The sequence below is a fragment of the Chiloscyllium punctatum genome, chromosome 17 (genome assembly GCF_047496795.1).
Source record: "Chiloscyllium punctatum isolate Juve2018m chromosome 17, sChiPun1.3, whole genome shotgun sequence".
In the NCBI taxonomy this organism is placed as follows: Eukaryota; Metazoa; Chordata; class Chondrichthyes; order Orectolobiformes; family Hemiscylliidae; genus Chiloscyllium; species Chiloscyllium punctatum.
In genome coordinates, this window is record NC_092755.1 from 51,826,891 (window position 1) to 51,852,455 (window position 25,565).

The window sequence follows — 25,565 nt, forward strand, 5'->3', positions numbered from 1 at the left end:
TACTTAAGTTGCACCCTTTATCATGAAGGAAATTTTATCATAAAAGAACTCAATTAATTTGGCACTGATTGCTTTAATAAATACAGTGCTTGCTGGTCTGAAACACTGTGCCTCTTCAGAGAAAACTGGTAAATGTCAACGTGATCTGTTTTATACAGCTGCCAGGATCCTTCAGTATAAGGCCATTTCATTTTGATTTGACAAGTAACTGGACACACACTTCTATAGAATTTAGTTTATCTCAAGGTTTGTGTCTCAGTCACATCTTTAAAAAAATTCATACCTCCTTGGTTTATTGACAGTACATTTTCTATACAGACATGCGACAGTTTTTATTCCATCCAATTATTTAATATACTTTCAAAATTTTTTTGAAATCTTTCACATCCAATTCTATTTTATTACATCCATTAAGAATAATATCTATTTTTAAATTGGTCTTTCAAAGAAATCAATCTTAAATAACTTAAAAACAAATTAAATCCATATACCACATCTCCTTCCATTGCACTGGGACAGAAATCATGGAAATAAAGTCCTGCTGCAACAAGATGAACAATATTAAGATGACAAGACAGTTACTGTAGATCTTTTGGCCAAGCATTGACAAAAATCAAGTGCAAATTATAGATGTACTCTTATAACAAGTAAGTCTACATCCACTCTACCGACAGGCACATGTACTGCCACTGACAGATGTACACCTGAATAATGCTCATATTGCTCTCGTTCCAGTCTCACCACACTTGATATTCCAATCATTGCTCTCTTTACTGCCAAATAAATGTTACAGTAGTTGCTCTGCTTTTCACTGTGCTGGCTATTTCCCTGATCACTCTGTTCCTATCCTCGCACTCATGGATAATGGTAAATAGTGATAGAACAGGGAGGTGGTGAGGGATCTGGAATGGGACAGACAAGTATTGGGAGTGGGCTGTGCGGATATTGCGATCACCAAAACATTTGAAAATTAATCCTTTGAATTAACCTACATTGTGATGCAAGCAGTTACCTGTGGCATCACTAGCTGTGATAACAGAGGCATTGCAACTACATAGGTGTTGAGTGCACTCTCTGTAGTTGCAGTGGCAATAGGTGCAGACAAATTCATAATTATTCAGTACAATTATTGTGTGTGAATCTTCATTCTCAGCAAATATTTTGTATATGCCTCAAATCTTTCTGTTAAGTGTTCATACTGTAGCTATCTTCCCCATACATCAATTCTTTACAATAAATACCATGAAATCAAGTGTGCGCTCGACTCTGAAAATGACCAGACAAAAATTCTCCACGATTTCTAGTCTTTTTTTCTGTGTTTACCCATCACATTTCTACAGAAAAGTGAGAAGATCTGCAACCATTCTGTTGTAGCTCTTCAGTTTCCAGTCACAGTTCAGCAGTCTGGGCTCAAACAGATGGGGATAATTCACTTCAACACATATTTAAGTATGGTTTACATTCAGGTTGTACTTATATTGTTGTTCGCCCTAGTTGCAACTCTCCTTGAGGGGATATGACGGATAGCCCAATTCACAGGAAATAAAGTGATGTTGGCTCAGCAAGTGTTTTATTCCTACATTTATAACTGAATACTTGAACTGTTTTGTTGCTTCAAGAAGCTACTTCACAGTTAGAGATAGATTGTTTGAAAACAAAAATAATGAAGGATTATGGGGGCGTGCAGAGTCTGGATGACTTCTCACATGCATGAGAAGCCAAAATGGATTAGCTGGACTGAATCGTTTCTGTCTTGTCATTTTTACATACTTAAACAAATAACTTCAATTGAAGATTTGGAAAAGAATCCTCACTTCAGATATTCTGTTTCTTCTCTACAAACTATCACTAGGGCTATTCCTCAGAACTTTCCATCTTCTCTACATTTAGCCTATTACACTAATAGCCTTGGTTATACTCCCATGTCTGCCTCATCCTCAACCCTACCTAAGCAGCTTGTTTCATCTACATCCTATGCTGTTGTATCTTATCACCTCCAGTAACACTACTTACTTTATTTAAGAACAGAATGAATCTATTTGGATTGCCTGATGTTATACAGCAAAATACAAACTCCTTTGCTTGTTTTCACCACCAGCATTAACAGAAAAATAACAGCAATATCGTTCTTTCTTTTGCCTTTAGGATCACTTCAGCTGACAGATTTTCACTCCTAATCAACATCCAGTTTAATTCAAGTCACAGTTGTGTTAAGTGTCACTTGCGAGTTAAATTATTAGACTAGAATGTTGGATTCCTATAATAACTATTTTCTAAAATAAATCACAGAGAATAATCATAAATGAAGACTCATTTCTCCTACACCAGTTCAACCAGCGACAAACATCAGAGAAGTGGATTCTGCTATAGCTTAAGTCACTCCCCAGTAATTCATTTAGATCCTTCAGACAATGTTTGATTCAGAGTCGACAGCAATTTGTTAAATACAATTTGGATTACCAGATTTTTGGTCTTAAAGGCAAGCAAAGGGCATGAGGATGGGGCAAGAAAGGGGAACTGAGGTACAGAATCATCAGCTATCTTACTGTATAGTGAATGGCTATACAGCCCACTCCCAACTTTCTTTATATTTTAAACATAGTTATTCCTTCTGCAAATTCAGATGCACAAATTACTGAAGAAACCTCTGACACTTGGGATAATTTTAAGTTCCACAAAATTCAGCTGTGAGACTAAACGACATTTGAAGGCATATAAATGATGGAAAACATTCTGAAAACATAAAAATATTAGCTTCATAATAGGTTTCATGAAGCCACATGTTCGTGTATTTACACAGTGTGTACGCTAGCTATGAGGTCACTTTGGGCACTTAAAGGAATGTGCCCATAGTAAAATGTTTTGTGCAAAAGACTTACATGATCAACTGATACTACTTTAAATCTAACAATGATACAGAAGTCCATCAGTCAGAGATTTTTGTTTTACCTGGATCAGGCACCTTCAGGTCATTTTTGACATGGAAAAAGTTTGAAACATTAAACTTGTCCACATTGGATGGATCCTGCAGACAAAACAGATAGTGAAAGGTTACTCATCAGACCAAGTAACATGGAGGAAATAGAAAAGGAACTTTACTTATTCATTTAATGAAAACATAGTTTTAGAATTTTATCCCCAGTGAAGAGGGAAACTTTGCAGTATCATCTCATCCTGCTTAAATAAAAAAATCAATGCAGCAAGATAATTTTGAGGGACTGGGATAGAACAATACTGAAAGGAGAAATGTTTGGAGCCCCTCACTTGTCACAGCTCTTACAGCAGGGTGACCAACCAACAACTTGAAACTGTTTTCTTTCATTTCTCAGTTTAATATAATTGAACATTTCACTGTGCAAATGATATGTGAATTCTATACTAAACTCAGCAAAATTGTATGGGAAACCCCAGCATCCAAACATGCAGTGCACAACTAGCCTTTGCAACCAACAACAACAACCTGAAGAAACATTGGAAGAGTAGTGGGATAAACAGGATAAGGATTCAGAAACTGCAACATGAGAAGCAAGAAAAACTCAAAATGTAAGACAGGCAAATAAAGACCAAAAAGTGAGATCAGAGGGAAAAAAATACAAGAGAGGAATAAGAGACTGGGTGACAGAAGTGAAGAACCCATTTTCCAGTCAGGCAAATTCTGAGTTTTGAGTCAGAATATCAGCATATTTTAAACTTGCAGCACTTTGTCAGTATGTAATTCACTTTCTCATTTAAACTTGCCATTTTAATTCTCCATTCTCCTGTGTTGACTCGCAGGGCTTCCTAGAGCCAAGTGGGAAAAGTCTCAGTGCTCTCCTACTCTTTCCCTTTCACAAGAAGCCTGTTCTTCAGCTTGTATCTGTCACAAAAGAAGGGCGGCATGTGGCTCAGTGGCTAGCAGTGCCACTTCAGTGCCAGAAATCCAGGTTCGAATCCAGACTCAGAAAACTGTCTGTGTGGAATTTGCACATTTTCAATTTGAAGGAGGTCACCACCCCACATGCTTTAAATCTCAGACTCAGAGCTCTCAAATGCTTCTCATATGGCAAAGCCTTCATCCTCAGGACCATTCTTGTGAACGTTCTCTGAACCCTCTCCAAGGCCAGCACATTCCTCCTCAGATACGGGAACTGAATAATTGAAAATGGAGATATTTGTCCGCCACCATTCATGACTAGATGTGGCAGGACTGCAGAGCTTACAACTGATCTATTGGTTATAGGATTGCTTAGCTGTGTCTATCACTTGTTGGTTATGCTCTTTGGCATGCAAGTAGTCCTGTTTGGTAGCCTCACCAGGTTGACACCTCATCCTTAGGTTTGTCTGGTGCTCCTCCTAGCATGCCCTCCTGCATTCTCCATTGAACCAGATTGATCTCCTGGCTTGAGGTAATGTTTGAATGGGAGACATGCCAGGCGACTAGGTTACAGATTTTGCTGGTGTACAATTCTACTGCTGTTGATGACTCAGTGCCCCATGGAGTTGTTGGATCTATTTGAAGTCTGACTCATTAAGCATAATCTCCACAAGGACTGTGCAGTGGTCACCCTTACAGAAATGGTCATGGACAGATTCAATGGACAGATTTGGCAGATAGCTAAGCATGAGGTCAAGTTTGTTTTTCCCTCTTGGTGGGTCCCTCAGCACCTGCTGCATACCCAGTCCAGCAACTTTAGTCTTTAGGACCTGACCAGCTCAATCAGTATTGTTGCTGCTGAGCCACTCGTGGCAGCTAACATTGAAATTCCCCACCCAGAGTACATCTTGCAGCTTTGTCAGTCTCAGTGCTTCCTCCAACTGTTGTTCAACATGGAGGAGCACTGAATCATCAGCTGAGGGGAGGGGGGGGGGCGCGGAAATAGTATGTGATAATCAGCAGGAGGGTTCCTTGCCCATCTTGATTCTATGAGACTTTATGAGGCCTGTAGTCAATGTTGGAGAACTCTCAGAGCCACACCCTCCCAACTGTACACCACTGTGTCACCACCTCTGCTGTGTTTGCACTGCTGGTGCTACAGAACATATCCACAGATGGCAATGATGCCATCTGGGACATTCTCTGTTAGGTATGAGTTTGTGCACATGACTATGTCAGGCTATTGCTGAGAGAGCTCTCGCAATTTGTTGGCAAGAAAGTCTTTGCAAGGAGGGCTTTTTCTGCTGCCAAGGTTGATTCCAGGTGGTCCACTCCTTTATCTCTCTTTGTTGAGGCTTTGTAGGATTGATACAACTGAGTGGCTTGCTCGGTCATTTCAGAGGGCAGTTAAGAGCCAATCATATTGCTGTGGGTCTGGCGTCACATGTAGGCCAGATCAGGTGAACATGGCAGACTTCCTTCCTTGAAAGCCATTAGTGAACCAGATGGATTTTTCTGACAATTGACAATGGTTTCAAGGTCATCAGTAGATTCTTAATACCAGATATTTGTACTGAACTCTAGATTCAAATTCAGCACCACGGTGGGAATCAAACCCAGTTTTCCAGAACATTGACTGTGTTTCTGTACTAATAATTTAGTGATAACACCACTATGTCATCCAGCTTGTCATTGTGCAATATACTAGATAGTATTCCAAATCTAAGCGATTTCATAGTGTCCATTTGGCTATATATTGTCCTCTCCCTTTGGTGAGACAAAGGGACAAAAGAAATAATCTAAATGGTTCAATTATCCATAAATTTGTAGAGCACAAGTAGATGCCAAAGAAGCTCAGCCAAAGCTTCAATTCACAGGACTTAGCATTTAACTGCACCTTGAGCTCTCCCAATAGGTTTGAATATACCATCTGACCTGGTAAATTATTAGATTAGATTCCCTACAGTGTGGAAACAGGCCCTTTGGCCCAACTAGTCCACACCAACCCTCCAAAGAGTAATCCACACAGACCCATTTCCCTCTGACTGATGTACCTAGCACTATGGACAAGTTAGCATGGCCAATTCACCTGACCTGCACATCTTTGGACAGTAGGAGGAAACTGGAGTACCCGGAGGAAACCCACGCAGACACGGGGAGAATGTGCAAACTCCACACAGACAGTCGACCAAGGCTGGAATTGAACCTGGGTCCCTGGTGCTGTGAGGCAGCAGCACTAACCACTGAGCCACTGTGCCACCCTATTCTAAAAGGTAATTTGCTCTACTCTATATGCTTACTAAGTTTTAACTTTACATTTCACCAATTTAAGTTTATACTATCTGACTCTGCTGGCTCAACAGACAAGTGTAATACCCTGGATTTATCACATAACACCATATAACCCTCAATGAGTATATTCCTTAACACTTTTTCCCCAACAGTAAAGGTCAGGTTTTTCCTTATATTTGCTCACATTGAATGCCCTTGGTAGTTTGAATAATTCTTGTTGGTATTGCCTGGAAATTTTCCATTACAAGTAAGTAGTTGTCAGAATGCATGCAATATTCTAAGGTCTGAGTAACAGATTATAAAGTTTCTGTATGATAGCGACATGCTTGTCCACCGATTTTCAGTTGCATATTCCAATTGTCAATTAGGTCTTGCATATTTTCTCAATATTGGAAGTGTCAAGTATTCTTGTCCAAATTCTATAAAATATCCTTATTGCTGAACTTCCTTCTAATATGCAAAACTTAATTTGCAAACATTCAATTTCCTTTGTCACTTATCTTGTCAATTTGCATTACAGAATTCATTCCACAAAACAATAGAGCATCCTCTATCCACCACTACAACGCAATTTAAATAGCTCTCAACCAATTTAACAAAGAAATGTTTTTTAATAATGGCCGTTGATGACAGCAGGACGCCCTCCCTCCTGGCTGCAGGGGGCAGCAAAGGTCAGCAGCCATAGGGTCCACAAGTGAGGAGTTACACAACACCAGGTTTAGTACAACAGGTTGATCTAAAATCACAACCTTTCGGAGTGCTGCACCTTCGTCAAGTGAAGCCACTTCACCTGACAAAATGAGCAGCATTCTGAAAGCTGGTGACATCTTACTTTCTCCACCTCAGTCCCACACCAACATCTCCATATCATGTCCACAAGTGAGACGGAGTTCAATGTTGCAAGGGGTCAACAACCTCGTGTTCCACAGGGGTAACTGGAGTGCAGTCTTTGCAAAGTGGCACACACAAAAAGCATCAAACAACAAAGGTAGAGACTGTAGAGGAATGCCATACAGCAGCTTGGATCCAGGCCTGAACACCAGATGGCACATGTGGACATGCAGCCAGTTCAAGCTGTGAAAGTTGTACCTCATGCAGGACAGTGCATGTAGGGAACAATTATTAGGGCGATCACAGGACTTTTTCATAGATAAACATGCTGATAAAAGGGTTATTTTCCCACTGTGATCATGTGTAACCCTTCTATTTGTCTGCAAGATAAAAGAATTCTCAACACAAGGGAGCACACCAATCTGCCAACAGAATACCAGACATCTGTCTACCAACCCCTACTGTAGAGGAGACTGCAGAAACAGGTGAGGAAGCTTGACATTTTTGTCACATCAGACAGGTCAGCATCTTAAAACATCGGTGGCTCAGTGGTTAGCACTGCTGCCTCACAGCTCCAGGGATCTGGGTTCAATTTCTGCCTTGGGCAACTGTCTGTGTGGAGTTTGTACACTCTCCCAGTGTCTGCGTGGCTTTACTCCGCATCCTCCGGTTTCCTCCCACAGATACAAAATGAAAATTTTGCATCAGCATTTACTGTGGAAAAGGATATGGAAGATATAGACTGTAGGAAAATAGATGGTGACATCTTGCAAAATGTCCAGATTACAGAGGAGGAAGTGCTGGATGTCTTGAAACGGTTTAAGGTGGATAAATCCCCAGGACCTGATCTGGTGTACCTGAGAACTCTGTGGAAGCTAGATAAGTGATTGCTGGTACTATTGCTGAGATATTTGTATCATCGATAGTCACAGGTGAGGTGTCGGAAGACTGGAGGTTGGCAAACGTGGTGCCACTGTCTAAGAATGGTGGTAAAGACAAACCAGGGAACTATAGACCGGTGAGCCTGACCTCAGTAGTGGGCAAGTTGTTGGAGGGAATTCTGAGGGACAGGATGTACATGTATTTGGAAAGGCAAGGACTGATTAGGGATAGTCAACATGGCTTTGTGCGTGGGAAATCATGTCTCACAATCTTGATTGAGTTTTTTGAAGAAGTAACAAAGATTGATGAGGGCAGAACAGTAGATGTGATTTATATGGACTTCAGTAAGGCGTTCGACAAGGTTCCCCATGGAGACTGATTAGCAAGATTAGATCACATGGAATACAGGGAAAGCTAGTCATTTGGATACAGAACTGGCTCAAAGGTAGAAGACAGAGGGTGGTGGTGGAGGGTTGTTTTTCAAACTGGAGGCCTGTGACCAGTGGAGTGCCACAAGGATCGGTGCTGGGCCCTCTACTTTTTGTCATTTACATAAATGATTTGGATGCGAGCATAAGAGGAACAGTTAGTAAGTTTGCAGATGACACCAAAATTGGAGGTGTAGTGGACAGCGATGAGGGTTACCTCAGATTACAACAGCATCTTGACCAGATGGGCCAATGGGCTGAGAAGTGGCAGATGGAGTTTAATTCAGATTAACGTGAGGTGCTGCATTTTGGGAAAGCAAATCTTAGCAGGACTTATACACTTAATGGTAAGGTCCTAGGGAGTGTTGCTGAACAAAGAGACCTTGGAGTGCAAGTTCATAGCTCCTTGAAAGTGGAGTCGCAGGTAGATAGGATAGTGAAGGCGGCGTTTGGTATGCTTTCCTTTATTGGTCAGAGTATTGAGTACAGGAGTTGGGAGGTCATGTTGCAGCTGTACAGGACATTGGTTAGGCCACTGTTGGAATATTGTGAGCAATTCTGGTCTCCTTCCTATCGGAAATATGTTGTGAAACTTCAAAGGGTTCAGAAAAGATTTACAAGCATGTTGCCAGGGTTGGAGATTCTGAGCTACAGGGAGAGGCTGAACAGGGCTGGGACTGTTTTCCCTGGAACATCGGAGGCTGAGGGGTGACCTTACAGAGGTTTACAAAATTATGAGGGGCATGGATAGGATAAATAGACAAAATCTTTTCCATGGGGTCGGGTGTCCAGAACTAGAGGGCATAGGTTTAGGGTGAGAGGGGAAAGATATAAAAGAGACCTAAGGGGCAACTTTTTCACACAGAGGGTAGTACGTGTATGGAATGAGCTGCCAGAGGAAGTGGTGGAGGCTGGTACAATTGCAACATTTAAAAGGCATTTGGATGGGTATATGAATAGGAAGGGTTTGGAGGGATATGGGTCGGGTGCTGGCAGGTGGGACTAGATTGGGTTGGGATATCTGGTCGGCATGGACAGGTTGGACCGAAGAGTCTGTTTCCATGCTGTACATCTCTATGACTCTATGTGGAGGTTAAGTGAATTGGCCATGCTAAATTGCCCATAGTGTTAGGTGCATTAGTCAGAGGTAAATGTAGGTGGAATGGGGCTGGGTGGGTCCCTCTTCGGAGGGTCGGTGTGCTCTTGTTGGGCCAAAGGGCGTGTTTCCACAGTGCAGGGGATCTGATTAAATCAGAGTGACGAACCGAGTGTTAAGAACAGGAGGTAGGTGGGAATGAGATCATACATAAATCTGAGCTAACTCTTAGTGTTTCCTACTGCAGGTCCTCATAACAAAGAGAAACATCCAACTCAAACTGCGACCATATCATATCTGTCCCCTCACCCTCCACCAACAGAGGCAGTCACATTGGTAGATACACATTTCATGATTAAGTTCGGGTTCATATTGGATGAGCACATTACAGACAAACATCCACTACTAATGCAGGATGTGACAGTTGGAGCGCCACTGGAGACCAGGTCCCTGCTGATGGTTTGCTTCTTGTAACAATAGGGAGACACCTGCTGGAAATGCAGAGACTGTCAGTGACTATGGTAGAGACGCTACATGCAGACTTCAGGGGATGGCACAGGAGTCCTGCCAAATCTTGAATGCTATCATGGTTCTGTCATGTGAGTGCATGGCTTCCTCCGTGGGGCGGTTGGTGACAGCTATGGAAATTCAAGTCCCCTAAAACTAACACTGGTTGCCAATACATTCTTGGGCCTATATTCATCACTCTGGGCATGTTGTAGAAAGCAGGAGGAGAACCTGCAAATTGTTATGGGGTATTATTTCATGCTACTTCTGAAGGTGCACTGGATTCCCCTCTGACCCAAGCACCTCCAGGTGAAGCTAAAAGGGTCAAACCTGCAGCTGTGGCAGGTGAATCCTCCAGTGGTTGTCAACTGGACTCCCCTTACACAGCTAGTACCTCCATTCTCTCCAACAGCCATATCCCACTTTCCTTTCAAAGCCACAACCCTGATCTCAATGCATCAATACAGAACGTTCTGCTAGCAAACAATAATTCCATTCTCGTGTAACCCTGTGTTATAAGAACATTGAGTAATAACAGCACCATTTAAACTAATGTGGCTGGAATTGCATTATAACCAATACATGCTTTTAAAGTTCACGCTATAGAAACAGTGCCTCCAATTCACCAATCGCGTTATAGTGAATTCACATTAACAAGCGTAATAGTAGAACAACCTGTACATTCCCCAGCCCTTTTAGATCAATAAATAGTTGCAACTCAGTTTAAATCCACCAGAAAGACTACCTCACCTGCTGCAGGTCTTCTGAATCTTAATGGATGAGTTTTTTATTTAGACTGCAGATTTATTTGCAAGGGTACAATTTAATCTGCCAGGGTTGTGTTTTAAGGATTGTGCAAAATATTTAAATGTATTATAAATAGGCTCCCACTGCTTGCCACTCTGTTTGCCAAATCTAATTGCAACTTTCCTTCTGCTGTCAAATATCTAACATTTTGGGTCCCAAATTTCCCGTTTTTTCAAGCCACATCAAATTCTGGCCATGTCTGCAGAACTACCATTCATTTCTTAAAGTTGGATCCAACTATGCTTGCCCCTCAACTCCTGTGATCTGTAATTGAAGCAGTACTCACACATGTGGGGCTTTCAGTAAACATTCTTAAAGTCTAACTGAACAAACTCATAGGCGCTTCCAAATTCTATTTTAGATCTACAAATTGCTTCAGTAAGGTCAGAAAGAAGCATAACTCTTTCCTAAATCTCAGATGACTGTTATTTATTAAGCTGTTATTATAGAAGCTCTCCTCCAATGTACAGATTGAGAGAAACTATTTGCTCTGGCAGAAGAGTCGAAAACAATGGGAACATCTTTAAAATTAGAATTAAATCATTCAGAAGTGATTTGCCAAAGAAAAGGTAGGGGAAATCCAGAACTCCATCACACCAGTTTATTTGAGGAACAGCTAAATTGAAACTTTCAAAACCGAAGTCAATAGATTTTTGTTTAGACAGAGTATAAGAGTTCTGTAACAAAGATGGATTGACGGGGTTGTGTACTGAACAGCTATTACCCAACTGAATCACAGTACAGAACTGATGGGTTGAACAGCCTTCCCCTATTTCTACCCAACTTCCTGCTTAGTATGGTATTCATTATTATACTTATTATTGTTCAAAGACTGATTATAGATCAGTGATCCTAGGTAGGAAAAAAATATTCTATTGTTCAGGTTCTGGCACTTCTCGTTTGCCCAAGGTTTCAAAATAATATTTCAAAATAACAGGAAGCAAACAAATCAAAACTAAGGTTACAGATCTTCAACTGAAGGTCTTGGACCTGTGCCACGAGAAGCAGCTGCTTTCCTTTAGATGCGGCTTATACTTGGACAGAAACAAAGATTGCCACTGTAAACAGCATGACAATTGGGAGACCTACACACATGGCTGCAACACCAGTTATGTCAAACAAGCCATGTGGATCTTCAGTTTTTCAAATGCAACCCTGATCTTTGTACCTCATTAACTCACATCTACTAGGTTTGGCTTCTAAATATTACAGCATAAGCATGGAATTATCCTGCACAGGAAGATACTATTCAGCTCATAGTGCAAATATCAAATCTTCGAAAGAACTACAGTATTCCACTTACTTGCATGTGACAATGTTGAACAGTTGTTAAATCTCTCCTTAACCTGTCTGCTCTAAGGAGTACAACCCAATTTCTCCCGTCTCTCCATGTAACTGAAATTCCACTCTCGCAAATATTCATCACGGCTTTGACTGATTCCTTAATTACAATGCCCATAACATTCCAGTTGGGACCTATCAAGTGTAGTTCTTTGCTTTCTTTTCCTCAGTTTTTAAAGCTGATAGTGTAATGTGGTTTTAGAGCAGCCTTCTCAACTTCTCCTGCCACATTCACAAATTTGCTTATAAAAAACAATCTTAAGTTTTACCAGGATGTTGCCTGGATTGAAGTGCAGTTGATATAAGGAAAGGTTAGACAAACCTAGATCGTCTTCGGTAGAGTATCGGGGCTGAGGGGCAATCTGATAGAAGTCTATAAAATTATGAGAGGCATGGATAGGGTAAATAGTCAGTGTCTTTTTGACAGGGTGGAAATGTCAAATATTAGGTAGCATAGGTTTAAGTTGAGAGGAGAAATGTTTAAAGGAGATGAGAGAGGCAGGTATTTTTGATACTGAGAGTGGTAGGTGCCTGAAAGGCTTTCCAGAGGAGGTAGTAGAAACAGATACAATAGCAATGTTTTAGAGGCACTTAGACAGACACATGAATAGGTAGGAAACAGAGGGATTTATACAATGTGCAGGCAGATAGAATTAGTTTAGAATGGTATCCTGGACAGCACTGCCATGGTGGGCTGATAGGCCCTTCAGCCTATCCCTGTCCCTGTCCTATTCTGTATTCAACTTTATAAGTTCCCTCTGTTCCTGGACCCAGTTGAAAATTGTCGCTTCTTGCTAAATCCCCAACCCCTTGTGCTACTGCAAAAGTATAGCAATCCTATGCAGAGGTTGACCAGCATTGGGTGGTGTGACAAACAAAATGTCACACTGAAGCAGTTGGTGGTGTTCTTACCAAAGAAAAGATAGTGGGCAGTGTGGAAGAGGACAGGGTAGTTTATATAAACATAAGCTGTGCTTTACTTTGGTTGGAAGCATCAAGTTGGTTATGCCTCCAATGATAGATTTTGGTGGTATGTCTGCAGCAGTCAGCACAAGATAAATTGACTTTAGAGATGTTTCACAATGGATTGAGGATCTATGTTTGAAAAGTAGCTTCCCAAGATCTCTTTAATCAGATGAAAACACTAACATTGGGTGAACAGAAATAGGGGCCTACATTGCAAGAGAGAACGTGAGTGAGTGAAAATGCTTGGCTTCAATCCTTGCTATCTATCCCCAGACAAATGAGGCTGCAATCCACAATAATGATTTGACAGAAACAGGGAAATAGTGGTTTTGTACTAAACATACCATGAGTCAATAAAGATTCCAGTACAAAGAGGAGCACTGGGATTTGTTTGCTGCCATCCTGTCAGTTACTTAACCCTAACAATTTACAATCAGATTTGAAGTAGCATAGTCCACTTCAGCCGAGAAAATTCGATATGTTCAAAATATCCATTTCCACAAATTATACACTAGGGAGTTGAAGCTAGCAAGGATAATCAGCAGAACACTATTATTCCATTTTATTGTGGATTGGGGATCATTTATCCATTCAGGATTTCATAAGAGTTTTCTTGGTTATCTATGAGGCTTAAAAAGAAAGAAACGTTTGAAGAATGAACTGGAGGTGGCTGGTTAACATTCTGCAACAGATGGGGATTATCTTCTAGCACTTTCCAAGGCAAGTCTAATAAGACCAGGATGGAAACTATGCCAGAGAAATTAGTTTTACATCAGATGATAGGATTAAATGTTTTACTCAGATTATTTCAATTGCAAATTATAATATTTTTTTCAATAGAAACTGTTGGGCAGACGAGGCCCATGTTCACTCAGAACTGTTAATACGATATTGTAAAAACCTGGCACCAGCTTACAATAGGGAAGGGAAAAATAAAACTGAAGAGGTTTCCATAAATACTTCCTGTCAGATAGATGGTGACAAATGAAAATCTGCCACGTCCCCATCACCCCTGAAAAAGATGTTTCATACAGCAGCAAAGACAATCCTCCCACTGCATCCATAGTCAGTCTTAGAACAGAGTTTAACAAGTAGCTGGGTTTCCTACCATGCCAAAGGCAGAGACAGGAGGGAATACATCTCCTGCAGTGTCAATTGGCTACGGGCAGAACTTCTGCCCCTCACTTGGCATCTCAGAGAGCTGCCACTGTCTCTGATTAGCTGAGGGGATGCCAAATGATGGGAGTGACAAGGACAGGGAGGGGGTAGGGGTCTCCCCCTTTGGGAGACGGGATTCACAGTGGATGCCATGCCTTACCCTTTCCGAGTAAACTAACTTGCAAAGTTCTCCCCCCACCATTTCTGACTTCCTCCTGCTGGCCACAAACTTGGGGCTGGACAAAAAGCCAATCTTGAGTCATCATTAAATAGCCACTTACGGACCTTAACTGGGGCAAGAGCAGTCAAGCTGCTCTTGGTCTCACCCACTCCTCAAAATTTCAGAAAGTTCAGGGTTGGCAAAAGGGTGGATGGTGGCAGTTGAGGAATCCCAACCATGCCAGTGGACCCTTTCTTAGATATCTCTAGCTATTGCCATGTCAAAGGTGAAAAATGCAACAGATTAGGTGTTGGCAGCTGCATTTGATCCTGTGCCAGGTAAATTTTCAAATTTGAGATTTGAAGTCATTCCAGCTTCATGTCACATTTTACACAACTAAAATTTCAGAAAAGTACGCATGCTACATCATACTGTTATCTATCAATGACAATATTGATAGAACTAATGACGACAGTCCTTGTGGAGGTAAAGTCGTCAACTTCACACTGAGAACACCACTGTGTTGTGAAGCATTACTACTGTGCAGAATGGGGTAAATTTTGAACAAATCTAACAATTCAAGACTAGGCATCCGCGAATCCTGTGGGCCAGCAACAGCACCTAAAACCTCATGGCCTGGCATATCCCCTCCTCGACCAATACCAACAAGCCAGAGGAGAAACCCTGGTTCAATAAAGAGTATAGGAAGGCATGGCAAGAACAACACTTGATAGAACCTAAAAATGAGGTGTCAACTTGGTGAAGCCACAGTGCAGGATTATTTGACAAGTATTGCAAGCAGCATGTAATAAAACTAAGTGATCCAATGGTCAAATTGAAGCTTTCTTGTCCTGCTACATGCAGCCATGAACAGTGGTGGAGAATTAAATTAATCAGAGGCAGTGGCTTCACAAATAGACCCATCCTTAATGTTCCGGTAGCCCTGTCATATGCAGCGCAAAAAACACTGAAGCATTTGCATCCATTTTCAGCCAGAAGTGCCAATTGGATGAACCATCTGTCTTCCTCCTTGTTTGGGTCCATCAGGCACAACAGTCTTCAACTAATTTGGCTCATTTCATCCGTTATCAAGAAGCAAATTAAGACACTAGATATTGCAAAGTCTATAGCCCCTGGCAACATGCTCCATAACTAGGCCATGGCCAAGTCTTTTCAGTGTAGCTATAAAATGGACATCTACTCAGCAAAGTGGAAGCTTTCCCAGTTAGGTCCTGAGTACAGAAAGCATCCAATCCAGTCAGGTACTATCCTGTTATTCTGATCATCAGCAAATTGATGGAAATGATCATTTACAGTATTATTAAGAGACATTTTCTTGGGAATAACCTGCTTAATGATACCCAGTTTGTCTGCTAGGGCAATTGGCTCCTGGCTTCATTACAGCCTTGGTATAAACATGAACAGAAGAGCTGACTTCCACAGGTGAGATGAGAATGACTGCCCTTGACATCAAGGCAGCGATTGACAGAGTATGATGGCATCATGGATCGCAACCAAAAATTAATTCAATACAAATCGGTGTAAAGCTCTCTACTAGTTGGAATCATACCTAGCACAAAGGAAAATAGTTAAGGTGATGCTCCTCACATGCAGCATCTCACCAAATCTCCTTTGACAGTACTGTCCAGACCAAAACATGTACTATTTAGAAGAACAAGGGAAGCAGATGAGTAAGAAGTCCCATACCACCATCTTGATTTAAAGCCACATCGCTGTTCCTTCGCCTCTGCTGGGTCAAATTCTGGAATGCCCTTCCTAACACCACTGTGTGTGTGCACCTCCTTGTACCAGTCTTCCCAGTGCATGGATTTAGTTAGTCTAAGAGTCAGCTCAGCACAACCTTCTCAAGGAAAATTAGGAATGAGCAATAAATGTCAGCCTGACCAGCCATTCCTGAATAAATAAAAATAAGATTGCACTTTAAATTATAATCCTGCCATTCCAATGCTACCAAATTTGGTAGTTCTTAAATCTCATATCGAGTCATTTGATCCATTCACTCAAATGTCGCAGAACAGAACACAGACGTTTCATTAGTTCTATTTGTTGGTGTCGATTCTGTGTCTATTTTACCTATGTCGAAATACAAAATTTTGTCATATAAATTTATAGTTTTAATTCTGAGTATATAGACTGTCAATGTGATCAGTATATTTTGAATACAAGAATTTGAGAGAAACAATAATTAATTTGGGGCAGCTATTTAGCATGAACGCTGTAAGTATCACCAGGTGAAATCAAGTGAATTAATCTAAACAAAGCTAGGTCCCAGAAACAAGAAATCAAGCAGATAATTGTCCAAGATTTTTTTAAAAAGTGATGTGGGTTGAGGAATTGTTGAGTGTTTAGACAGATAGAACTCTCTCTGTTCCGCATTAGATGATATGCTCATTGAATTCAGTGGTGAGGGAGTCATCACCGAGCCACGGCTGACATTCTCTGATGTTTTCAAAATAATTAGTTACAGTGGATAGTCCAGCAAAACCACAAGAATCAGTCTGTATTCTGCCTATGTTTTATTTCAGTTGTGCCGATTAAGGGCAATTACAGGAGGCCAGTGATGCCTTCCATTACATCCATGCCCAGTTTGTGTGCACCTCAGCACAGTATACAGATACCGCTGTTGCTGTAGCAATATAAAAGTTAGAACCTGAAAATGCTAAAATCTGAAACTGAAACAACGCCAAGCAGTTGAATCAGAAACAGCAAAGAGAAATTATAGCTTTTTTTAAAAGTCTACCTGACAAAAAGGTCAACCACAGAGCTGTGATAACCCATTTTACCTGTAGGAAATGCCAGTTATTCTTTAGAACATTTTCAGTATTTCCTGTTGATACAAGATTGTTTTCAGTAAAAGCACCTACTCTTGTTGGCTCATTTCGGATATCATAGCCATATCGAAACAGTGTGCATCAGTATAATGGAAAAACTCTTACTAGATATTTAAATCTGAATAAATCTGAAGAATAGCATTATTAAGGAATTTATTGCAATGCTGCACAGTAATAACGAAACAGATTGATGAGAACACACAGCTTCTTGTTGTTTCTCAATCAGTATTAAGAGTGAATGGGGAAGGCTTTGATTTTCTTTCGGTCAGATCAGTTTTAATTAAAATAAGCAGTTCTTTATATTCAAAAGTGACGATCTTTTCAGTGAAGACTGCTATACAAGTGCAAGCTAAAAAAAAGGCAACTATTGCATCTTCTATACAGAGAAAGCATAAAAGCAATCTGTGATGGCCTGTGTACATTGAAACCATGAGTTGGTCAGGGAACAGTAATCTTAGAGAATTTGCAAGTGATAAACAGGACATCTAGTATCTCTTCTCCATCTTTATTTAGGAGAATCGGAGCTCAGACATTGTGACATATATTAAATTCTGACAGTTATGACTGATCCCTGGTGAAATTTACTACTGTTCCAAATGAGATGCACCAAATCATTAAGATTCAGATAAAGACAGATAAACCGGTTCCCCTTTATTCATCTTCCCCTCAATTGGTGTCAAAATTCTAAAACGAGGATCCTTTTCCCGAGTACATCCTTCTCCAGATCAAACAAATTTACGTTTAGGAGAAGTCAATTTAATCAAGGTCCTTCTTGAATTAACAAGGGAGTGAGTTTGTGTAATCTTCATGGCACATGAGTTCACACACTGGTTCATCACACCACTAAAACACACATACCAGGGATTGCAGTCAGTTTTGAACCCTGTTTTTGGCATATCCCCCGAATAGCACAAATCAACCTTGTCTGCAGGAGATAGCTTCATGGTGAGAAGGAGATGGGTAGTCAGCCTTTCACTATCCTGTCCTTTTTAGTTTGTGCTTGAAGTTTCCCTAATTTGGTTATAGGAGTGACACAGGTTATAGGAGTGTACAAGCTCACAGAGGATTCTGACAGTCAATGAGTTAATATCAACAGTCCTTGTTTAGCTGTAGCAGTTCTCTTCTAAGCAATAAACATTGGAATTTAAAGTCTGTCTATAAGTAGTTTGGGTCTGATCCCTTGTCATGACAATTTATACAACAAAAAAAATGCTGGATCCAAACTAAATTCAGATTACAAAATATCTATAAAAGTATCCTGAGAAATATTTACACAAACAGAAAAAAATAGAATTCAGTCATAGAGATGTAAAGCACTGAAACAGATCCTTCGGTCCAACTTGTCCATGCCGACCAGATATCCCAACTCAATCTAGTCCCACTTGCCAACACCCAGCCCATATCCCTCCGAACGCTTCCTAGTCATATATCAGATGTTTTTTTGAATGTTGCAATTGTATTAGTCTCCACCACTTCCTCTGGCAGCTCATTCCATACATATACCATCCTCTGTTTGAAAATGTTGCCCCTTAGGTCTCTTTTATATCTTTCCCCTCTCACCCTAAACCCCACCCCAGGGAAAATACTTTGTCTATTTATCCTAACCATGCAATTCATGATTTGTAAACTTCTATAAGGTCACCCCTCAGCCTCCTACACTCCAGGGAAAACAGCCCTAGCCTATTCAACCTCTCCCTATAGCTCAAATCCTCCAATCCTGGCAACATCCTTGTCAATCTTTTCTGAACCCTTTCAAGTTTCACAACATCTTTCCAATAGGAAGAATTGTACCCAATATTCCAACAGTGCCCTAACCAATGTCCTGTACAGCCGCAACATGACCTCCCAACTCCTGTACTCAATACTTTGACCAATAAAGGAAAGCATACTAAACACCACTTTCACTATCCTATCTACCTGTGACTCCACTTTCAAGGAGCTATGAACCTGCACTCTTTGTTCAGCAACACTCCTGAGGACCTTACCATTAAGTGTATAAGTCCTGCTAAGATTTGCTTTCCCAAAAGGCAGCACCTCGCATTTATCTAAATTAAACTCCATCTGCCATTTCTCAGCCCGTTGGCCCATATGATCAAGATCCCGTTGTAATCTGAGGTAACCTTCTTCACTGTCCACTACACCTCCAATTTTGGTGTCATTTGGTAATGTAATAACTATACCTCTTATGCTCACATCCAAATCATTTACATAAATGATGAAAAGTGGTGGACCCAGCACCAATCCTTGTGGCACTCCACTGGTCACACGCCTCCAGTCTGTAAAACAACCCTCCACTACTACCCTCCGTCTTCTACCTTTCAGCCAGTTCTGCATCCGAATGGCTAGTTCTCCCTGTATTCCATGAGATCTAACCTTGCTAATCAGTCCCCCATGGGAACCTTCTTGAATGCCTTACTCTAATCCATATAGGTCACATCTACCTGTTCGGCCCTCATCAATCCTCTTTGTTATTTCTTCAAAAAGCTCAATCAAGTTTGTGAGTCATGATTTCCCACACACAAAGCCATGTTGACTAGCCCTAATCAGTCCTGCCTTTCCAAATACATTCTCTCAACAACTTGTCCACCACCAATGTCAGACTCACTGGTCTAAGGTTCTCTGGCTTGTCCTTACCAACTTTCTCAAACAGTGGCACATTAGCCAACCTCCAGTCTTCCAACACCTGACACGTGACTATCGATGACTTCTCTAGCTTCACAGCGAGTTCTAGGGTACACCTGATCCCGGGGATTTATCCAATTTTATGTGTTTCAAGACATCCAGCACTTCCTCCTCTTTAATATGGACAGTTTTTAATATATCACCATCTATTTCCCTACATTCTATGTCTTCCATGTCCTTTCCACAGTAAACACTGATGCAAAATACTCGTTTAGTATGTGCCCCATTTCCTGCGGCTCCACACATAGGCCGCCTTGCTGATCTTTGAGAAGCCCTATTCTCTCCCTAGTTACCCTTTTGTCCTTAATGTATTTGTAAAAACCCTGTGGATTCTCCTTAACTCTATTTGCCAAAGCTATCTCATGTCCCCTTTTTGCCCTCCTGATTTCCCTCCCAAGTGTACTCCTACTTCCTTTATACTTTTCTAAGGATTCGCTCGATCTATCCTGTCTATACCTTACATATGCTTCCTTCTTTTTCTTCACCAAACTCTCAATTTCTTTAGTCATCCAGCATTCCCTATACCTACTAGAATTTCCTTTCACCCTAAAAAGAATATACTTTCTCTGGAGTCTAATCATCTCATTTCTGAAGGTTTCCCATTTTCCAGCCGTCCCTTTACCTGCGAACATCTGCCCCAATCAGTTCTTGCCTAATACCATCAAAATGAGCCTTTCTCCAATTTCAAACTTCAACTTTTAGATCTGGTCCATCCTCTTCCATCACTATTTTAAATCTTAAAGAATTATGGTTGCTGGCCCCAAAGTGCACCCCCACTGACACCTCAGTCACCTGCCCTGCCTTATTTCCCAAGAGTAGGTCAAGTTTTGCACCTTCTCTAGTAGGTACATCCACATACTGAATCAGAAAATTGTCTTGTACACATTTAACAAATTCCTCGCTCTCGCAAGCCTTAACACTATGACTGTCCCAGTCTATGTTTGGAAAGTTAAAATCCCCTACCATAACCACCCTATTATTCTTACAGATATCCTTGCAAATTTGTTTCTCAACTTCCCTCTGACTACTGGGGGTCTATAATACAATCCCAATAAGGTGATCATACCTTTCTTATTTCTCAGTTCCACCCAAATAAACCTCCCTGACTGTGTTCCCAGGAATATCCTCCTAAGTACAGCTGTAATGCTATCCCTTATCAAAAACACCACTCCCCCTCCTCTCTTGCCTCCCTTTCTATCCTTCCTGAAGCATTTGTATCCTGGAACATTAAGCTGCCAGTCCTGTCAATCCCTGAGCCATGTTTCTCTAATTGCTATGATATCCCTGTCCCATGTTCCTAACCATGCCCTGAGTTCATCTGCCTTCCCTGTTAGGCCTCTTGCACTGAAATAAATGCAGTTTAATGTATCAGTCCTACCTGGTCCTCTGCTTTGTCCCTGCCTGCCCTGACTGTTTGACTTGCTTCTGTTCTCAACTGTCTCAAATCGATCTCTTTCCTCACTATATCCCTGGATCTCACTCCACCACCTTACAAGCTTAAATCCTCCCAAGCAGCTCTAGCAAATCTTCCTGCCAGTATAGTAGTCCCCTTCCAATTTAGGTGCAATCAATCCTTCTTTTACAGCTCACTTCTACCCCAAAGTAGACACCAATGATCCAAAAATGTGAATCCTTCTCCCATACACCAGCTCCTCAGCCATACATTCATCTGCTCTACCCTCCTTTTCCTGCCCTCACTAGCCCATAGCACCGGGAGTAATCCACATATTACTACTCCCGAGGACCTCCTTTTTAAATTTCTGCCTAACTCTCTGTAATCTCCCTTTAGAATCTCAACCTTTTCCCTTCCTATGTCGCTGGTTCCAATGTGTACAATGACCTCCTGCTGGCCCCTCTCCCCCTTGTCTGCACCCTCTCTGAGACATTCTTGGTCCTGGCACCAGGGAAGCAACACACTATTCTGATTTTTCGCTGCTGGCCACAGAAACGTCTGTCTGTACCTCAGACTAGAGAGTCCCCTAACACAATCGATCTCTTGGAACCCAATGTACCCCGCATTGCATTAGAGTCAGTCTCAATACCAGAAACTTGGCTGATTGTGTTACATTCCCGAGAATCCAACACCCTCTGCATTTTCCAGAAGTTCAACAGTCAGCACGCCTTGAATTACACTGATGAATTAACAAAGCATTCTGTATGGAGAGCAATAAAGAAAAAGTTACTTGTCCTTATACCATGCCTCATCATTTCGCTGTAATAGCTGTAGGACTCACATTTACTTCTCTTATAGTCAGTAAAAGATCAGAGCTAGTTCATCTATTAATTTTGGTAGCTACCCACTACCAAAAAGAGATATTAACAGGGTCAAAGGATGGAAAAGAGTAATGATTTGACTTGTGAAACTTGTGTAAATTTGATTTAAAATGTTCACGTCTTGGATCTTTCAGTCATCAAATTCAAAAGAAATTGCCTGTGGTTTCTGTTTGGTTAAGAATTGGCAGTTAGTCGATGGAGTGGGAATACAATCATTTTCATAGGCCTGCCCCAACACTTTCTTGTCATAACAAGCTAAATAGTGGAGTATTTCAGATTGTAAATATATTTTTCTAGCCTAATTGAATCAAAAGGAAAACAGTGCTTAACCATTTCAGTAAAAGGTCAACATCTGCTTTTTAAATTGCTCCCTTTGTTTTCTCAAGAATTGCCAAAATTAAGCAAAATTATTCTGAAGCAACTCCTGATACAACAGTTGTGAAATTCTAAGAATGCTACTGTTAGTTTATTTATAATTTAGAAGCAGGATGGCCAACACTTTGCACCTTGGCTAATCCAACATTTATTCGAATAGTTAAGCGTATGAAATGAAACTGTTTACACATCAACCTGGCAGATATGCACCACCTACACATTTCCTCCTCATTACATTTGTACAGACTCAAGTTATGCTTCAATAACTTGATGTCTATTAATGTGAGGGCGAAAATATTTGAATAGAATGAGATCCAACTGCATGAAAATGCATCAAAATCAGTTTGATCAAAAGGTTGTCAACTCAAACATCATCAACTGCAAAGAGTAGCTGTCCTTTTTAACAGCAACATTTCTGTGCCTCAGCCTGGTATACAAGATGATAAATCACAAAAAGTGAATTGCATTCTCTTTGTTGAATCATATATGAACAAGCTATGAATATTGTTTGTGTTGTTTATGATGCAGAAGAGACTAAAGAGTCAGTCTGTCACAACACTGGTGAGAAGGCCATTGTTGTCACTTGCTTATAAAATGAGGAGATAACTAGGTACCAACTTGTGCTTGGGATAGGTGCCACTAATGCTCCTTCCTATGCTTGTCTAAAGGGATAAACTGTCATATGTAGTGGAAGAAGGAACACAAATAATCTTGGCAAAAGAAACTCTTCCCTTAGAAAACAGGAAATAGTTTACACATCTCAATAACTATACACTGGTTACATTTGTTCCTAGGTACATTAACATTTACTGACATGATGTAGGTAGGACACGCATGCCTCTGTCAGGAAACTGTGGCAGAGTCCAAGAATTGTCTGTCAGATGTGTCCAGTGGATATATGAACATCAGGGGCAGAGCTCACAGATTAACCCTATCAAATTCATTAGCTTGTATACCGCAGTGCAGTTTTGAATTTGTTACAAACAAGGGAAAGGTAAATTGAACTTCTTTCATTACGTTGTCCTTCTGTCTATAAGGAGGAGTAAAAAAAGATTCCATGGCACAGATCCACAATCCACAACTAACTAAAAAAGTTAAAGTTGCTAACAAATTTAAAGCAAAAACATATAAATGTGCTCAGACAGCTGGCAGGTCAGAAGAGTGGACTGAGAGCAAAAGGTAGCAAAGAATGACCAAAATATTAACAAGGAAGGGAAGATTAAAGTAAAAGAGACAGTTAACAAGAAATATGAAAACAGATAGTAAGAATTTCATTATAAAAGTTAACTAAGTGAACACTGGCCCAATAGACACTGAGTTTGGAGAATTAATAACAGAAGATAAGGAAATAGAAGATGAACTAAACAGTTTTTTTGAATTAGTCTTCACTCTAGAGGATACAAGTAACATCGTAGAATTGGTGATAAATCTGAAAAAGGAAGGGAGGGAGGAACCTAGAGAAAAAAATCACAATGAACAGAAGCATAATACTGAGGGCTAACTGTGCCCAGATACTGAAGGACTTCATCCTAGGGTCTTAAAAGTAGGAGCTAGTGAGATATTGACATATTGGTTTTAATTTTCCAAAACTCTCTTGATTCAGGGACAATTCCATAAGATTGGAAGATGGCTAGTAACTTTTTATGTAAAGAGGGAAGGAGACAGTAAGAAGGAAGGCCCAGACCAAATAATTCCCCTGGCATAGGGGAAAAAAAACAAGGTGGCAGCGCAAGCATGGCAGGTGGTATTCGGGCTTCTGAGCTTGCCTGCTCCAGGACAATGGCATCCTTTTCTCTCTCTCCCTTGCATATTTTGTCTTGTCCTTTACTTTCTTCATCTTCGAGTGTGGAGCAGTGATAACAGGGCAGCGGCTTCAGCGTCATTTGCATAGATTGGGATTCCTGTTGACTGTGGCAGTGCCCAGAGCCTGGACTCTTGACAGTGGCAGTGCGTGAAGTGGTGATTCCTGGTGGCAGTAGTCTTAAAAACTGGATTGGCAGTGGCAGGGACTGGAGCAGGGATTCCTGGCAGTGGTAGACCCAGAGCTTGGATTCTTGATGATGGCAAGAAGTCCAAGGTGGGGACTCCTAGCAGCAGTGGGCCGAGTGTTGGATGATTCTTGGCAGTGCCGGTGCCAGGAGCGGGGGACTCCTGGCAGTAGAAGTGCCCAAAGCAGGGGACTCCTTGAGGCCCCGAACACATAACAGCAATCTTGCTGAAGCATCTGGATGGGTATATGAGCAAGAAGGGTTTAAGGAGATACGGACCAAGTGTTGGCAAATGAGACTAGATTAATTGAGGGTATCTGGCTGGCATGGTCAAGTTGGACCCAAGGGTCTGTTTCCGTGCTGTACATCTCTATGGCGCCGTGTTTGAGACCCAATTTGATCAGAAGATGAACTCCAATTTAAATAATTCCTTTTTATTCTTCTTGTGACTTTAAATGATATCAGATTGTGGTGGCAAAACACTTCTCATTGTTGCATATATCTAGGCAGTTACAATAGACTTTATTTTAAACTTTCTATTTAATCATGCTGTCTTGAAATTAAAAGTTGCAACAGAGCAATTGGATACATGCAAAGTAATGAAGCAGACTCAACATGGCTTTGTGAAAGAGAAATCACCTTTGATCAATCTATTTGGGTTCTTTGCAGTGGTACGCCATGCTGTGGATAAAGGCAAACCAGAGGATATACTGCACTTAGATTTCCAGAAAGCATTTGTTAAAGCATGACATGAAAAGTCATTGCAGAAAATAAAAGATCAATGTGTACCAAAGAGCATACTAGCATGGATTCAAAATTGACTAACAAGAAGCCAAGAGTAGGCATGAGTAAGGCTTTTTCAGGTCGCCAAGATGTTTTGCAATGGGGTGCCACAGGAAGTGGTGCTGGAACCTTAACCATTCACAGTTTGTACAAATTACTTAGAAAACTCAGAAGGCATGTTTGCCAAATTTGCTGATGACACAACAATAAGAAGGAAACTAAATTGTTCACACATTTCAAGGCTATGAGACTCCTGAGGATGGTGACTGAGCTCTGTTCTGGTAATTGAT

At 41.0% G+C, this 25,565-nt stretch overlaps 1 protein-coding gene across 1 annotated transcript in view; it reads right to left on the reverse strand.

Moving 5' to 3' along the window:
* ppil2 (peptidylprolyl isomerase (cyclophilin)-like 2) overlaps positions 1 to 25,565 on the reverse strand; it is a 369,843-nt gene that overhangs the window by 239,433 nt on the left and 104,845 nt on the right. The window contains exon 9 of the mRNA XM_072587119.1: positions 2,950 to 3,025. Within this exon, the coding sequence (XP_072443220.1) occupies positions 2,950 to 3,025 (76 nt within the window). The remainder of the gene's footprint in view (positions 1 to 2,949; positions 3,026 to 25,565) is intronic.